We start from the raw sequence: 18,900 nt of genomic DNA, 5'->3' as shown, positions 1-18,900 counted from the left end.
AGGGACTTTGCAATCCGAGACCTTCCCGCGACTTCACTACAAGCTACGTTTTCCCACACAAAGGTGCGTGTCGGCATTAGAAATGTTTGTCAGATCTGCCAACAATTAGTCTAGCACTGATGTAGCAGACTGGGGCTTTGGCATACTTGGGGTGACTGTAATGAGTCGCAGTGTAGTTCAGTGGTTAGAGCAGTGGACTGGGATTCAGGAAGCCTGGGTTCTATTTCCAGCTCTGCTACTGACCTGTCTCATGACCCTGGGCAAGTCACGTCACTGCTCTGTGCCCATTTCAGCTCTTCTGGGCAGAGAGTGTCCTTCACTCTGTGTTTATACAGCCCCTAGTACAATGGGGCCCTTATCTTACTGGGGATCTTTAGGCACTGCCGTAACGCAAATCAATAATAGTTACTGGCATCTAACCCTGCTCAGAGCACGGCTACATGACACTGTGGTCAAAGGGCCTGGGTGCTGCCTAGAGAGACTTGGACAAAAACCTTCACGTAAACAAGGTTTAAGAGGCAGACAGATGTTAAATCACAGGGCACGTAGACAGAAAATCTGGTGTAGGCAAGAGTGGGATATTTTTAAGCTACAGCAAAAAAGACTGGACACCTTCACTGCTCCTTCGAGTCGTAAACACAAGCAGGGGCATTTATTCTGAACCCAAGGAGGTTTGCAAAAGCTCATCTTGTTGCCCACGAAACCAATCAACATCCACGGACAACATAACCAATTCCAGGAAAATGAACGGCTCAAAAGAGCACATTGGCTACGGTCCCAAGTGCTCAACAGAGCGACACCAGAGAGAATGTTTTAGCTCTATGCACAGATAAAGGGAGCGCTCTCTCATCTGTCCTTGGCTACGGTGTGTTTCCGTCTGGCCCTGCATCACGCGCGCCTTGGCCCCAAGAATTCAGGTAAGACTGCGCACTGCAAACACTTCACCAGTTTCCCCCCAGGAATGTTTGCAGCAGACAGGAGACAACTAGTTCAATTAACAGGGCCCTGGATAGGAAGTTGGACCCGGAATCTATTCTTGGCTCTGCCACTGACCTGCTGAGTGACATCGGGCAAGTCCCTGTTTCCTCTCGCACTCTCTGTCTTGTCTATTTAGATGACAGACTCCCTGGAGCAAGGAATGTCTCTTGCTCTAGGTTTGTACAGTGGGGCCCTAATCTCAGGGTGGGGCACTGTGTGTTTTACAGCAGAGCCCAGTTAACAATAACATAGTGAAGTATAAAACCCTGCAAGTTTCCTCCTTCCCCAATAAAATGCTTGTGGTGCACAAGATAAGGGATCCAGACACATTGTAGAAGGGAGAGATGGAAGAGAACATCTATAGTATTAACTGGAGTGATGTATATCAGACATGGGAGGTAACTGTCCTGTTGTACTTGGTTCCAGTGTGGCCTCAGCTGGAGAGCTGCGTCCAGTTCTGGGCACCACACTTGAGGAAAGATGTGGACAAACTGGAGAGAGTCCAGAGGATAACAACAAAAATGATAAAAGGTTTAGAAACCCGACCTATGAGAAAAGGTTACAAAAATTGGGCATGACTAGTCTAGCGAAAAGCCGACAGAGTGAGGCCCCAATAACAGTCTTCAAATACATTAAGGGCTGTTACAAAGAGGACGGTGACCAATTGCTCTTCATGTTCACTGAAGGTAGCACGAGAAATAATGGACTTCACCTGCAACAAGGGAGATTTAGGTTAGATAGTAGGAAAAACTTTCTAAGTATACGGGTAGTTCAGCTCTGGAAGAGGCTTCCAAGGGAGACTAGAATTCCCTTCACTGGAGGTTTCTAAGAACAGGCTGGACAAATGCCTGTCAGCGATGGTCTAGATTGATTTGGTCCTGCCTCAGCGCAGGGGACTGGACTGGATGACTTTGAGGTCCCTTCCAGCCCTATATTTCTATGATTCGATGATCCATCTTGCCTTCTGCCAGTGCAGTTATTGCTTGTAGTATATTCCTCCAGTGCTCTGTCCAGTCCACGTTTTTCGTTGCTCAAGCACTGGGGCTTCTGCTGCATCCCTTGAGAAACATGCAGGGATATTTCGGTATAGACAGATGTATGATTGGGGGCGGGGGAAATCAGCCTCACTAGCATCTCAGAACACAAAAATGACCACCCAATAAGCACTATTCAGTGCTTTTGGCTTACTAACTATTATGCTTCTATGGTCTCCGTCACCCCAGGATCTGAGCATCTCACAACTGTGGAAGTATTTATCCTCACTGTGTCCTTGTGATGTAGGGCAGTGCTACTATCTCCCATTTTACAACTGAGGAACAGAGCGACTAAGTGACTTTCCCATGGTTACAGAGGATGTCTGTGGCAGCGTAAAAGTGTGTGACCACACTGTGAACATGTAATTCCCCAATGTTAGGTGCTCAGAGGACTGAGCAATTTTCTTCCCCAGATGGGAGCCAAAGTCAAAGGTGTTGGTCCTGCTTTGAGCAGGGGGTTGGACTAGATGACCTCCTGAGGTCCCTTCCAACCCTGATATTCTATGATTCTACGTATTGTTCCTGTTTATGTCAGGGCTGACTTTAGCCATTAATGCTTTGCAGGTTCCTTACGATTATTGTGAACATTTTCACACCATCGCTATGTTTTCTAACAAGCACAGGTGACATCTCCTGTCATGTTTTATTGCACATCCTGAGCAGCTCATTAAAAAAAATAAACCTGACAAACAAAGCTAGTCACAGTGCAGGAGCGATGACAGCTGCATCAGATTTCAGTGCAGTAAGCAGTTAGCCAGTACGTGCTCACACACTTTAGTGACACACACAATCCCATGGAGCCAGATGTGGAACCACTGATTCTTATGAACTTTAGTGGAATACACTTTTTAAACCACTGCCAGCTTGAAATTAATTTTTTTAACCTACTATTGGTGCAAGTAACGCTGAAGAGGACTATAAATAATGATTTCTTTATCCTTTTGTGCATCTGACAGCATTTTGTGTGGTTAGTTTTACTGCTTTCCTTGTATTTCCAGTCAGCTGGTCTGTTTCCTGTGCTGTTTGATGCTTGTCTTTCACACAGCAAGAGAGGAGAGAAACCCCTTTTAATAAAATAGAGAAAGGTAATTGTAAAACCTCAAAATCTGGTAGGGGGACTCGGTGTGCGAGTAAAATTTGAAGTTACTTTATACTCTTTTTCAAATGGACCAGACGTTAAAAGTTGACTTTGTCCCTTTAAGCAACACATACATAACAGGAGCGCTCAGTATTGTAAAAGAGGCTATTAATACTCAACTGTAGGCATCAGAGTCTATGCCTAACACAATAATAAAGAAGAAAAGTGACTTGATCACAGTCTAAGCGTCTACATGGGGAACAAATATTTGACAACGGGCTCTTCAATCTAGCAGTCAAAGGGATAACACGATCCAATGGCTGGAAGTTGAAGCCAAACACATTCAGACTGGAAACAAGACGTACTGTGTTTTTTTTAAAAGGGTGAGGGTAATTAGCCACTGGAATAACAAGTGTCATGGTGGATTCTCCCTCACTGATAATTTTTGCATCAAAGTTCGATGTTTTTCTAAAAGACCTGCTCTAGGAACTATTTTGGAGATGTTCTGATGTCCTGTATAGCACAGGCCCTAGACTAGATGTTCACAATGGTCCCTTCTGGCCTCAGACTCTACAAATCTATGAAAGTTGGGAGCCAGACTGCATGCAACATGAAGTGGAGGCTAAACTGCACACAATCCTACTGAACCCAAAGTCCAACTGCATTTCAGTTTGTTGCTCTATGCCTAAAATAAACTGTGTCTAACCACCAGTGCCCTTCTCACTTATGCAGGTGCAAGTCTTCAAAAGAAAGAATTTAGATTTGCTTTTACAACGCTGTGCAAAAACCCCCGCTTCTGATGTGAGAGATTAGTATCTTTAGGTTCCGGGTCCACCACTTGTTTCAGTTTCACTCACCAATGCAGTAAGGATTTTGCAAGTTACATAGGTCACCTTCTTGATCAACCAGAGAGTTTTGTTGCTACATCCCTCAAGCAATTTAGTTGGATGCTACAGGCAGTCAAAGACTTGGTCCACTTCCAGCATGGCTTATCACCTGGACCATGGACTGGCCTTGAACTTCGATCTGACAAAATCAGCTAACTTACGCTTCATGGAAAATCATCTGAATTGCTTCTTGCCTGAATGTGGCAAATCTACTTTCATACCAGATGCTTCAAAAAGTTATGAGCAAACAGCAAACCCTAGGGAAAGGTTTATGGTGCTCTCCCTCCTCCCACCATATCTAAAATGTTCCCCTTCCTTCTCCCTCCCACACACAGCATACGTACCTGCCTCCCTTCAAAATCTGTACGGCTCACACCTGCTTTGGTGGGTCCTTTGAGCGTGTGAAAAGGAAGTCTCTGGTGTCAGCAGATTTTTGCTTCTCAGGCTCTGAAGGGATTATTTTTTCTATTCTGGACTGTTTCTTCTTTGGCTCAGAAGGGCGCACCAGCCATCTTCTCAGCAGAGCATCCTCAGAATATATCTGACCATTTCAGAATGCTTGCCATACTGAATGGCAAGCCATTACAGCTGAGCAAGCCAGCTCCAACTCATGCCTTTACCCGGATGGTGCCAGGAAGCCTGAGATGATGGTGAGAAGAGCGCATCTAACAAGGTTTTATTTTATGCCACAAACATGGCTTGTGATTAGCCTCCATACTTCCAACCTGTTGCAAATCAGTTGTTCAACACCCCCAGCTTCAAGTCAGCTCTGCACGGGAAAAGTCCTGCATACATGTCCCTTCCTGCTGTGCTGAATTCTCAAGATTCTGTTTGTGCCGTGACCCAGCTAGCAATGACTTAATATTGAGAGCTCATGGACAGTTGACACTAACTCACATCGAACCAGTAAATAAAATGCTCCGTGGACGGTGCAAAAGAAAGAACAGTAAGCTAGATCTGACAACATGTTTCATCTGCTGTACATGAATGCTCCACAGGTGGGCTGGTTTCGAATGGCAGATGAAGTCAGTTTGCATTTTAAATACCTTGGGATTTTCTGGAATGCTGTATACATTTAAGGGGGGATATCATGTGTTCAACCAACAGAAGATCATGTGCATGTGAGCGAAGTAAACTAGACCAGGCTCAGGTCTCCTTAGGAGAACTTAGCCTTTTCCATTTTGATGACCACAGAACTAAAACTCTCTCCTTGGTGGAAGAACGGGGTCGAAGCCGCACCCTTCTTTCCCCACACATGTGTGAAGCGGCAGATAATGCTAGACACATCGCTTCTAATTCTACCACCCTACAATTACTTGCTTTGCCATTGGGATCCAGAGCCCAGACAGTGAGCTCATGAAGATTGTTATCTGTGCAGCATCACCAAAGCATCTCTGTCGCCTTTAGTCTGCTAAGCCTAATGAGGAACAGGAGCTGCTGGGCTGTGGCTGTGAGAATGTAATTTATAAAATTCCGCAACTGGTGGGGGCAGATGGGAAGGGAGGGTGTGCACGTGAGGACAGAGATGAGAGTTTACTCTGAATGCCGGGGTGATCAAGTGCTATAAGGAAGCAGTTTTGCACTCTTACTCAAACAGCGATACAGCTTGAGCTCCAGAACGTTTCAGTTCTGCCTCCGATAGAAGGTGAGGTACAAGACCAGTGAACAAAGGGAGAACACGGCAGTTGAGATGTATCTTCAATTCTTCTGAGAGGCCAGGAGGCTAAGCATGAACAGAGTGGCTCACAGTGATCTGGAGATGATAAACATCATGGATACCCTGCCACAACTCTGAGATTTTGGCATGACAAGGGTGATTACAGTCAGGTAACCGACTACCTCCCAACGTCTCCCCCTTGTCCTCCTGCAGACACAGCCACAGAAATATTTATAGAACAATGTAGTCAGCTAACTGCAGTCAGAGAATACAAAGAGAAGCTTGAAAGTGGGAGCCCGGGTACACTAGACTGAGACAGGCTTTCTCTAATGTGATCCTTGGATGTATAAAAAGGAGCTGTACTGATGCAACTGCTGTGGGAATACTGTGTCCAGTTCTGGTGTCTACAACTCAACAATGATGTGGATAAATTGAAGAGGGTTCAAAGAAGAGCCACAAGAACGATTAAAGGACAGAAAACCTGTCTTATAGGACAGAGTCAAGGAGCTCAATCTATTTACCTTAATGGAGAGAAGAATAAGGGGTGACTTAATCAGAGTCTGTAAGTATCTACATGGGGAACATATATTTGATAAGAGAGCTCTTCAATCTAGCAGACAAAGGAATAACACTATCTCGTGGCTGGAAACTGAAGATAAAGTCAGACTAGAAATAAGGCACACTTTTGTTTTTTTTAAACAATGAGGGCAATTAATTATTGGAACTAGATTTGGGATGGTGATCGATTCTCCATCACTGGCAATTTTAAAATCAAGGTTGAATGTCTTTCTAAAGCAGGGGTGGGCAAAGTTTTTGGCCTGAGGGCCACATCTGGGTATGGAAATTGTAGGGCAGGCCATGAACGCTCACGAAATTGGGGATTTGGGTGCAGGAGGGGATGAGGGCTCTGGCTGGGGGTGCAGGCTCTGGGGTGGGGCTGGGACTGAGGGGTTGTGGGTGCAGGAGGGTGCTCCAGGCTGGGACTGAGGGATTTGGAGGGCAGGAGGGGGATCAGGGCTGGGGCAGGGTGTTGGGGGTGCAGGCCCCGGGCGGTGCTTACCTCAAGCAGCTCCCAGAAGCAGTAGCATGTCCCCTCTCCGGCTCCTAAGTGGAGATGCAGGCAGGCAGCTCTGTGCAGAGCCGTGTCCGCAGGCACCGCCCCGCAGCTCCCATTGGCCGTGGTTCCTGGGTGCCGAGCCCCCGGCTGCCCCTACGCGGAGGAGCCAGAGGGGGGACAGGCCGCTGCTTTCTGGAGCCGTGCGGCGTGGGGCAAGCCCCTGACCCCACTCCGTGGCTGGAGCTCCAGAACAGGGCAAGCCCCAGACCCCTCTCCCCGATGGGAGCTCAAGGGCTGGAATAAAAAGTCTGGAGGGCTGAATGTGGCCCCCAGGCTGTAGTTTGCCCACCCCTGTTCTCAAGAATCAGCTCTAGTTTATGCAGTAAGTATTGCAGGGAGGTCCTATGGCCTGCGTTATGCATGTGGTCCAAGCAGATGACCACACTGACCCCTTCTGGCTTTATAATCTGTGAATCTGGTCAAAGGCAACCCACTGTACCGATCTATGGCTAAATGCCTTTGTCTGGCAAATGGGCCTCGGAGGATCAGAGACTCTCCAAATTGCTGTGTATTATGAACGCTGAGCAGCCTAGTGGTGAGTACTCGCAACGGGGAAAGCAGCATCCATTTTCAGATCCAGATATTACGAGGTATTTTCCTCCTCGGCACGGGTGCTGTGTGAACAAGGAGCTGGGTGACAGGATGCCCTATGCTCAGAACTGTTCCGTCACTCCAAATGAGTCCCCAGGTACTGGTGGTGAGAGGCTCTGGACTGACACGCCTGCAAAGGAGGAGTGTTATGGCCTGTATTACAGCACCACCTCTAGGCCCCAAATGACCAGGGACCATTTGTGCTGGGAGCTGCACGTACACACAGGGTGAGGCTGGTAAAGCTGCTTAGAGGGCTGGATGCCCAATTTCCTTTCATTTTAAATCTCAGTCATAGATCTGAGTTGTAGTATAGGGAGACCCTGCTCCAAAGACACTTCAACCCTAGCAGATAAGGCAGACCAAGGGTGAGAGGAGAAAGGACAGTATTACTGGCCCATTTTACAGATAGGGAGTTAAGGGACAGAGAGATTAAATGACTTGCCATGGGGCACTTATGTAGTTTGTTGCGGGGCCAGGAACTGAACCGAGATCTCCTGAGTCCCAGTCAAGAGACGGGGTAGATTTGAACTGGTGTCCCCGAGAGTTCAAACCTCTATATCCTACTACCAACTCCCTAAGCCACCCCCCACCTTTCCTGCATTTCCTCCTTACCTCTATGAAGGTGCTGAGCGTGGCATTGGTGGGGTTGTGGGTAATCAGGAACCGCATGTTTTTGTAGCAGACCTCCACAGGTGCAGGCCGATTCATACGGGCCATGGTGAAGTGAGGGTGGCAGGTGGAAATAAAGAAAGAAGGACGAGAGGTAAAAAAAACAAAAAACACCTGGTGTTTTGGGGGGGAGAGGAAGTAATTTAAAAAACCCCCAACACAAATGTTGTGCAAATATTCCCAGCTCTTGGGAGTGTGTTAGATCCCCCAACACACACAAAAAGCCATGTGCTTGAAGCCAAATAATAATAATAAAAAATAATAATCTCCCTTTGTAGTGTCAGTTTCCTTTGGGCGTGCAATCCAGAGCCGCCGCCCTCCCTGCCTTCTGCGCCGTCCGGTTTCCTTGCTCTCCTCTCTAGAAAGGCCTTTGCATCAGGGAACCTCCTTGCGTGCCGTTGCGCTCCGTCACGTTACCCCATCTGGATAGGTGGAGTACTTGGGAGCAGCGATGGGGGCCCGAAGCGGATCAGGCTGTGGCAGCAGCCAGCAGAAGTCCCTTGGCTGCGAGAGCCATGCACGGGAGATTTGAATGGTTAAACCCGAGGGCACGGACCCAGGGGCAGGAGAGCTGGCAGAGACCCTTCCTCAGTGGGCACAATGTTGTGCGTGGCAATACTCAAAGCTGCTCCCCGGCACCTCCATAAATTCACAGCCAGTCACCGGCAGAGAGAGCCTGGAAGGGAGAAACAGACAGGATGAAATCAGTGTGGGGTTGGGATCAAGTAAAGAGAAAGCTACACCGGGCCACGAAGTGCCAAAATTAGTAGGGGACGCAGCTGCTGCGTCTGAAGCCAAAGCCCTTTTTCCACCCTAGCCCTGAGCAAAACACTTCAGGAATTGTCACATTAAGGGCCAGCTAAGGTGGACGTAATGAGATCAGATCACCTAACAGCAAATGCTCTCAACAGAAACCAGGCAGGCAAGTGGCCGGGCAGAGGGCTCGTCGCCAGGACGCCTGGGCTCTATTCCCAGGTCTGCCCTTAGCGAAGCAGGAAACCTTGGAGAAACCACTTGGGGAAACCTTGGGGAAACCACTCTGTCTAGTCTCTGCCTCTGGTTAGCAATAGGCGTGCCATCTGCCCAGCTCAGGCGGTGCTTGGAGGCCGAGCAACTGCGACATGTATTTGTCAGGTGAAAGGTGTGAGGGGAACACACAATAGGCACTAGTCACCCTGTACGGCCTCTGCAAACCCCACTCTCTCGCGACTGTGCCACGCAGAGAAATTCGTGAATGACTCATCTTCTGGGAAGGCCCATTTTCAAATCTTGCTGGCCAGCTCCCCTGCGGGTACTGCAACTCAGTGTGAGCCTCCAGCTGCCTGCCCCGGGTCATGGGTGGCTGAGCTTTAGCACGGCTCGTTGGGATACCCCGCGGGACGGACAAGCACCGATGGAGCATCCACAGCACTCAGCCAAGTAATTATCGGCTTGGAAAACATTCACCTGCTACTTGACCCCTGAGCGTAGGGAGCAGCTTGACAATGAAGACACCGTCCCTTCAGACAGAGGCTGCTTCCCCTCCCGAAACCTGACGGCGGGGGCTCAGAGTCCAAGGCCTGGCACTGGAGATGCTCTCCCGCTCCTGCCCAGCGCTGCTATACCGAGAGACACGCCCAGCGCCCAACACATGGATCTGGGAAGCCAGAGCTCAGCTCTTTGAACCGTGCTAGAAGCCTGACCGTGCTCTGGGGAAGACGCAGGCGACATTCTCTCCAGGGTTCACAGGCCCACACAGGTGGACAACTGCCTCTACGCCACCTGGGGCTTCCCTACGACCGGCAGACAGCTCATTGCGACAACACCCTACAATTGCCTTTAACAGATGCAGCTGGAACCACACTGCACCCTGCTGCCAACGGCACATGGGAATCTAGCAGCAAGCTCTCCTCACAAGCTGGGATCTGGTCCGATTATGATCACAGCCAAACCTTACCCTGGTTGGATTGGCAGGGCCATGGGGGGGGCGTGTCCACTGAGGGGCGGAGCAGCTCACGGGAAAGGGGGCTTGCGTTCATCAGCTTAGCCTAGGATGTGAAGGGTGGTCAGCAGGTCACAGGTGGAAGTTAAACTGCTCGGCTTAGCTCTGAGAAACTTACAGCAAGGCATTTCTAGCTGTTTCTAACTATTAAAAAACCTGAGACAGCTGCAGAGAAACCCAGCTGTCTGCTCTGCGGGGGGAAAGACAGAGTGGATCCATCTCACGAGCCTTGCAAACGTGCAAGAACGACTAGCTACACCCAAGAAACAGTTACTGCATCCTCGGGGCTGGGAGGGCAGAAGCGGCACTGGGGCCTTCAGGAAGGGTTGGGGGTTTGAAGCCATCAGAGCACGGACTCAGGATTTCTTCAGCAGCTTTGCTCACCAGAACAGTCCCTGAGAAGGTAAGAGTCTGCGCTGCTGTGTAGCTTCCTCCTGCAGGAGCAGCCGCGCAGGAAGGCAGCTGTTAGGAAATGTGTCCCCCGCCCTGGGCCAATACAATTTCTCATTTGTATGATTTAAAGAGGGCCACATCGGGGTTGCGAAATTGTACAGAGGGCTGGGTAGGGAAGGCTTTGCCTCCCTGAACAGCCAGGCCCCCTCCCCCTATCTGGCCCCCTCCCACTTTCCACCCCCCTGACTGCCCCCCTCAGAACCCCCAACCCATCCAACCCCCCTGCTCCTTATCCCCTGACCGCCCCACCCCAGCCGCCGCCCCCCTACCCGGGACTCCACTCCCAACCCTCCCTGTCCCCCCCCCCGAACTTCCACCCCATCCAACTGTCCCCTGCTCCCTGACTGCCCCCCTGGAATCCCTGCCCCCTTGGGCCAGAGCGCTGGCAGCGTGGCTGCGGGGGAGGGGCCGGGGACTAGCCTCCCTGGCGGGGAAGTCAGGGGCCGGACAGGATGGTCCTGCGGGCCGTAGTTTGCCCACCTCTGATTTAAAGGAACAGCAACAAGGGTTATACATTTAATCTGCGCTGCTAGTTCCCCATTAAATCCCCCCGCCACATTTGAACACTTCCATGCTCTAGCAGATCTCTGTCCCCACATGCTATGCCAGGAGCAACGTACTTCTGATCCACCCCGTAACAGTCCATTCTTTACAGAGTCAATACTGGAGCAGGATTTAAACACAGGCTTGGGCATGCCAGGACAGTATCACATGGGTCCTTTTAAAAAGGCATTTAGAAGCAGGTGCTGTTTAGTTCTTTTCATAGATCCCAAAGCACTTTACGAAGCGGGATAAGGACTATCTGACAAACACACCAAGGTGTGGAAAGAGTTGTCCCAGGGCCCAATATGTCGGGCTGGGAATGAAATTTAGGTCTCCTGGGTACCAGTCCAGGGCCCCCTGCAGCATGCTGTGATTAGCCTCGCCTAGAAAAGGATGCAAAAGGTGTGATGTTCACACACATTATCTAACCTGTGCTAAGTACACCAGACACTTCAAACGTATTAGCTAGCATGTGTTAACCAGTATGTGCTAACAGCACACCCTTCCCTCCTAGCCCAGACAGCCACAGGAAAAATCCAGTCTCAGGATTCAGGGGTCCCTTGGTCACAGCGAAGGACAGCAGAAGAATTTACCCCACTCCCTCTGAAGACATGTTTCGTGCCCCACCACCATGGTATCTAGGCTCTGCTGCCGCCACCTCCCCACAGATACAGGGCTGCACAACTGGCCAAGGCCATTACGGGTGTATTGCCTCCTGAAGCTTACGCCACAGGTCATGGTGAAAGCTCTGCATCCTCCGGTCTGATCCACCACAGCAAGTTCTAATGTTGAGGCAGCCTGTGTGTCCAGGGAAGAAAACCAACCTAGCAAGGAAAGATGTCAAGGGTTACAGCACAGGGAAGGTTTTGAGTCGGGGGCGGGGGGGGAGATCTCACAGGGTGGATAATTTTAAGTCCCAAGAAAAGGTCAGATTCTTTAGTCCAGCAGACTCCAGCTGCATCACAAAAGGCCAATGCTCCCCACTATAAGAGAAGGAGACTCATTCACTCCTAAATTATACCTGCCTACCGATGGGTATTTCAAGCCTGAAGTTTTCTTCTAACTAGGTACATATATGGCCCTAACACCCTAGTATCTGAAGCCTCAATCGCTGAGGGATTTTATCTTCACAACACGCCTGGGAGGGAGGAAGTAGCTCAACTTTACAGGGGGAAGGAAGGCAGAGAGGGTATGTCTACACAGCAAAACAAACACACCAAAAAAACCCCACCTCACGGCAGCAAGTCTCAGAGCCCAGGTCAACTGACAGGCTTGTGCAACAGGACTAAAAACCAGCAGTGTTGACATTCCTGCTCGGGCTGGAGCTGGGCTCTGAAACCCGGTGAGGGGCTGGGTCTCAGAGCCTGGCCTCCAGACTGAGTGGGAACATCTACGTTGATATTTTTAGCCCAATAGCTACAGCCCCATGAGCCCGAGTCAGTTGACCGGGGTTCTGAGACTCACTGCTGTGAGGTTTGGGGGTTTTCTCACACCCAGAGAGAGACTCAGTAACTGACTTACCCTAGGTCACACAGGAAATATCTATGCAGGGCCGGGAACTGAACCCAGCTTGCACACTGAGTCCCCTTCAAGCTCTTTGTTACTGCCCTTGTCCCCGCAATCGGGGTTTCCCCGCCCTCTGAGTAACTCAAACTAACAGCCAATGTGCTCTGCGTGAACGAGCGGGCTGGGGGCGATTCGCGGCAGGTTCCGCCTGCGCCCTAGCCCTGTTTTTAGGCAGCTGGACAGCATTTTCACAATTGCAGCCTCTGCAACTCCACTGGAAGCCACGACAACCCCAAAAACAACAAGGCGTCCGGTGGCACCTTAAAGACTAACAGATTTATTTGGGCATAAGCTTTTGTGGGTAAAACACCACTTCTTCAGATGCATGGACTGAAAATTACAAGAACCCCAGATATCCTGAAAAGCGGAAGCGTCCATTCTAACAAGCAAGATACCAAGGTGACCATCATAGAAAGAGAGGAAGGCTGGGGGGACCCTCGGTTCAACTCCTGCCTCTGCCATGTTCTTAGTGTGACTTTAGGTAAGTCAGTCTCTTAAACTCACTTCCCCATCTGTACACTGAGGATATCGGCACTGGGCCGTTAGAAAAACACGTTAGCAACTGTGAGGCACTAATATGAGTAATCGAGATAGAATGATAAATGGGCTGGTTGGTCCAGGTGAAATGTCTCCTTTCACAGCCCCAAAGCCTCATCAATTATAAGCAGCCAGCTGGGACTCCCGGGTCTGAAAAACGGCAGCGCAGTGTTTCAGAAAGGAGCCTGACTGGTTACTGAGGCCAGCGCAGAAGTGGCTGGGACCAAAAGGTCAACAAAGGTAGATCTCTCATCCCAGCCTTGCTGTCTCCAAGCTCCAGCAGCTGACAGCACCTCACTCCTGTCACTCAGCCAGGAAGGGGAGATTTGATAGGATCTGCAGGTCCCCCTGCAGGAGAGTCCTCTGCCGGATGGAGGGCGGCCTTACCATGGAAGAGTTGGGGGCAGACAGAACTGAGGACAAGGAAAAAGGGGAGAAATTAAGGATTTAACTGCAACACACTGGATGCCCATCTCTGCCCAAATTAAAGCAAAGTAGAGGAAGGCCCTTCGCGACAGTGCTCATTCCCCTATGGATTCTCTCCTATTTGGATCTGAGGAGGAGTGTCATTAATAAATACTACTTAATAAAAATAAGGGTCTTACCTCCCTTCTACATTGTTCTGCGTTTGCACTTAGCACAATGGGCTCCTGGCTCTTGACTAGGGCTCCTTCATAATGCAGCAACACAAATAAATAACAACACACGCGCCTCCCAGCTGGACACACCATCTCCTAGTGGAAAGAGCACTGGGATGTAGCTGGATATAAGTAGCACACTCCCTGGTTTCCTTTCCATCGGAAATACTGTATTCCACTCCAAAACCAAACAAAACTAAGGCCAACTTAGTTGACTCTATGGAGGAAGGATGGCCCAGTGATTAGGGTGCTAGCATGGGACTTGGGAGACTTGGGTTTAATTCCCTGCTCTGCCACAGACTCTGTGGGTGACCGTGGGCAAGTCACTAAGTCCCTCTGTGCCTCAGTTTCCTCATCTGTACAATGGGGGGTAACAGCACTGCCTCACTTCACACAGGGGCACAGTGAAGATCAATACATTAAAGATTGTGAGGTGCTTAGATAGTATGATAATGGAGGTCAGATAGATAACTTCGCCTCACCCCATCCCGCAGCTCTGGTTGATTGATACCAGCTAGATAGAGCAGTTTGGGCTGTAAAGAGCCACTTTTGTGTGTTTCCAGGGGATACTATAAAGCACAGAATATCAAAATTGCACAGTGTGCCTGCTGAGTGCCATGTATTTCTGCTTCAAGATCATCTGGGCACGTTTAGCCTGTGGTTCAGGGGGCAGTTTGCAATTGGACAGCTCAGCAGCGGAGGGAGGGAAAGCAGTGGGGGAAAGAAAATAAACATAACCAAGGAGGAGGATTCGTTTCAGCTGGCAGCTGATTTAGTGGGGCAAGTTTGCTGGGAAGATGGTTTGCTAACAAAAAGCTGGGGAGGAAGGAAGGCGAGAGTAATCTCTGTCTGGATTTACAGGATGGGCAGGAGATTACAAACAACCAACATGCGATTTAAAGAGAGATGTCATTACAAAGCATCAGCAGTGCTAGCAATGTGAGGCATGGCAGGAAAGCAGCTCACACTCACCCCTTATTTATGGCTTGGAAAGCTGGAAGTAACCACTTTCAAAAAGTGCAGTCAGCAGCTGGTGCAGCGTTGTGTCCCTGCAAGGCTCATGGGCTAGAAAACTAATCACTGCTCAGTGCAGTCACCTACTGCTCGAGACAGAAGGGAAATGGTTAAAAGCCATTTTACCCATGTTATAAGGAGAACTCTGTGCTTATCTTCCCCCTTCTGTTGGTCAAATACAACAAACACACTGACACACTGCCAAGACAGAGAAGCTGCCTTAAGTGCCACCTTAGGAATACAAATGTGGTACTTGTTCCTCCGAATGCAAGTACCATCTGCCACAATTAAAGCTGATCTGAGCCAGCAGTCGCTGAGAAAAACCCTTCAGCATCAAGATATTTTGCTGTTAATGCTCTGTAACGAAACATCTGAGATTAGGGACTTTATAGCCATGTCTGTCTATGTTTCCAAGCAACAGCATGCAATTTATTACACACACGCAGGGATCAAGAGAGAATCTGAAATGTCTATCTGTATCTTACCTTTAAGTTGCTAGTATCCAAGCAAACACAACACAGTAGGGTAGGAGAAACCACACACGATTTCTGACCTGAATAACTCACTCTGCTTGTAACCAGTCAGCCTCCCCTAAGCAGCCACATGACACTGACACTGCTCAATGGTTAATGTCAAGTAAATGCACTTCTAATACTCTTAGGTCAACTAAGCTTTTCCTCTCTCTCTTTTTTTGGTTCTTCAGTCAGTGCCTGTTCCTGAGGCATGAAATCAGAGGCGCATTCCTCTTAGAAGCCTCCTGAGGAGCTGGAAACCTATTAATAAAGCTATTAGTACATGAGGGTGGATGGAGAGCAGAGAGTGTCCCTGTGCGTGCACATAAGTAACTGACAGCAGCAACGTGAAACATCCAGGCTGTAAGAAGGGGCGTGAGGAATATGCCAGAGACAAACGTCAGCAACAGCCATCCTGGGGAAGGGAGAGTGCAAAGCAACTATAAGAAGCCTTTTCCTATTGAAGTTTAGCTGGCTTTGGTGCACGCACAAACATTCGTGATGGCTGCAGGCGGTTTAGGGAACAGGGGCTAATGAAAACTCCGTAATCACTGCTGACGTATATAGAAGCTCCAAACACCCAGGTCTTGCGGTACATGATAAGAGGCAGCACACAACAGCTTCCCACCAAAAGCCGTAAAAGCAACAGGGAGGGCTGTCCATGGGGCTATATCAAACAGTAATGGGAGAAGATTAAGGAAAAGAAAAATGGAGCTAAAATCCCCTCCCACGGGGAAATGTCTGGCTGTGGAACAGTCTCCCAAGAGAATTGGTAAAAGCCCCAGTGCTTCTGTGACCTCTTGAATCTGACTCATTTCAGAGGGAGAGAATCTGGAGCATTTTTCAGGCAGCCTTTAGAGCCGCTCACTTCTGTGAGGAAGGATTTTCTTGTGCATTTCACAGTGAAACACATTGTTAAAGAACAGCCAGATTCAATGGCCCCTCATTTAAGCCTCTGCTGCTCAACAGCCCTGAAACTAGACAGAGCCCTTGTGTATATTCCGCATGGAACAACTGTGGCCAGTCAGGAGATTCACAAAAAGAAAAGGAGGACTTGCGGCACCTTAGAGACTAACCAATTTATTTGAGCATAAGCTTTCGTGAGCTACAGCTCACTTCAAATTGGTTAGTCTCTAAGGTGCCACAAGTCCTCCTTTTCTTTTTGCAAATACAGACTAACACGGCTGCTACTCTGAAACCAGTCAGGAGATTGTGAATGTGGGAGAAATGGAGGAACTCCCTAATTTCTATGACTCGAGGATATCCAGCATGTGGTCTGCAACCTGCCTGGCTGAAGGAGATGCACCCCACCATCCCGTCTGGAGGCAGCCTCCCCATTTGATCACCCCACTCAGCCACTCGCAGACTCTTGTTTTGAAAAACTCACACCTTCCCCAGGTCACAGGCTGCTTAGCCCTGCGTGGCCAGAGACTCAAAATAGAACATAAGCACATAAGTAAACTGAAACGGGAGGTGGCTGAGCAGAGCAACATCTTTGGTTGGTTCTTTCTTCTTGCAGACGCAGCACAAAAAAGCAACTGGAACTGTCACAGCGCTTCACAGCACACCTGAGGGAGGAGGCTGCTAGCAGAGGCTTAACCCACCATGTGCCATCCTCTACCGTTTACACTACACGAGGGACCATGCTAATGCTGCATTATCCAGCGTCCCGACCCCTTGTTCTTTCAATTCAGCAGATGCCTCTGAAGACTGCTGACAAACATCCAGGAAGGGGTCACCAAGTTGTCACTTTGGATGGGCTATTACCAGCAGGAGAGTGAATTTGTGTGTGGGGGGGGTGGAGGGTGAGAAAACCTGGATTTGTGCTGGAAATGGCCCAACTTGATGATCACTTTAGATAAGCTATTACCAGCAGGACAGTGGGGTGGGAGGAGGTATTGTTTCATATTCTCTGTGTGTATATAAAGTCTGCTGCAGTTTCCACGGTATGCATCCGATGAAGTGAGCTGTAGCTCACGAAAGCTCATGCTCAAATAAATTGGTTAGTCTCTAAGGTGCCACAAGTCCTCCTTTTCTTTTTGCGAATACAGACTAACACGGCTGTTACTCTGAATCCAGGAAGGGGTTAAAGATGGAGGGAGAGGGTGATGGACTGTCCAACTGTGACATGACACGTTAGGAAAAGAGCTAAAAGCAATTCCTGCTGTCACTGGGAGCTACATACTGTTATTATTAGAACTATGCAGCACCTGAAGACCCCAAGCAAGACCAGGGCCCCACTGCACTCAGCGCAGCGTAAACACACATTAACAGCCCATCTCCGCCCACAGAGAGAGACAAGATAAAGGAGGGAGGGGGGAAGAAAAGAAGTACAATCACCCTCATTTTACAGAGAGGGAACCCAAGCACACAAAGATGAAGGGCCAGACAGTCAAGACAGCTCTGCATCCTGGGCGATGAACAGTTCTGGAAATCTGCGCTCTCTTGAAAAAAATCAGATAGTCGGATCTCTCAAGTCCTAATCCCGTGGCTGAAGCACAAGCCTGTCCCTCCTCTCCTCCCTAGGCTCTGTGGGGACTCAGTCAAGGCCAAGTTTTCCCATTAACGGGCCTGACCCCAGATCCCCAAAGCCACACGTAGGCCCCTAGTTTCAGCAACAGCCCTTTGAAAATTGCTGTGGCTCTCCACGGCAGGAAGTATCCTAGCGGTTCTCCCCAACATCCTGCCCACGCACTGGCCCAGCCAGTCTCAAGTGGACAGAAAAATACACTGACATGGAGAGAAAGCAGATTTTCCTAAGAATGCCACCACCCGTGAGCCCTCCCACAACATTTACATAGCCACCTTCAGCAGGAGAGTCAAACCATCCATTTGTCACATGGCAGCAACACTGAAATGGGCAGCAAGTATAAATGAGAGGGGGGCTGGAAACCAAACGGTCATTGCGAGAGGCAGTCCCTACCTGAGCTGGAGTTCTTACAGATGGAGACATAATGGCAAAGCATCTTTACTGATGAACAGTAATTGGACAGATCCCCTTCCAAGTAGGGGAACCTCAGGGCAAGCGACCTCTGGGAGTTTGGGGGTGTGCCCCACAGCTCGTCCAGTGTAATGACACAACAGGAGGAGATCCTTGCCCTGCCCTGAAAACCTTCTGACAGGCTTTACATCTTGACTTGGGGCAACGTGGACCTATGAAACGATGTCATGTTTATGCAGCATTTGGCATATTCAAATCACTGCACAAATAACAACTGATAACTCAGGGCACTGCTCCTATGAGATGGGGAAAGGATTTACCTATCTGTGAAATGGGGATAACAGGCTGAGATTAACTGATTAGCCAATTTCCACACAGCGAGTCATAGGCAGTGCAGAGATTAGAACCCCCCACCCTCAACTCCTGCCCCAGTCCAAAGGGCCACATTTCTTCTCACCCCCACTCTCCACAGAACTTCAGTGGAAATTTGGTTCCCTGCCTGGGAAACTTAGTTTGTGTGAATTCCTTTGCGCTAATGTAAGGCTGTTGGGGTTTTACCCTCCGAGGGCAACATGTGGAAACCGGACAAGGCCAATGGATACCACGCTCTGTGAGAACTGTCAGCCGCCTGAAGCATTCCAGCACAATCAGTGATCCCATGTCTGAACTTATCACTGTACAGCGTAAAGTTAGACTATATGTGC

General features: G+C 49.3%; 1 protein-coding gene across 2 annotated transcripts in view; it reads right to left on the bottom strand.

The window, feature by feature from the left end:
* PTP4A3 (protein tyrosine phosphatase 4A3) overlaps positions 1–18,900 on the bottom strand; it is a 166,074-nt gene that overhangs the window by 29,886 nt on the left and 117,288 nt on the right. For both annotated transcript variants that reach the window (XM_077809736.1, XM_077809737.1), the window contains one exon: positions 7,955–8,687. In XM_077809736.1, the coding sequence (XP_077665862.1) occupies positions 7,955–8,059 (105 nt within the window). In that variant the 5' untranslated portion in view covers positions 8,060–8,687. The remainder of the gene's footprint in view (positions 1–7,954; positions 8,688–18,900) is intronic.

This window comes from Eretmochelys imbricata, chromosome 2 (genome assembly GCF_965152235.1).
Source record: "Eretmochelys imbricata isolate rEreImb1 chromosome 2, rEreImb1.hap1, whole genome shotgun sequence".
Lineage (NCBI taxonomy): Eukaryota > Metazoa > Chordata > Testudines > Cheloniidae > Eretmochelys > Eretmochelys imbricata.
Note: the sequence above shows the minus strand (reverse complement) of the source record. Positions and strands in the feature narration are given on the sequence as shown.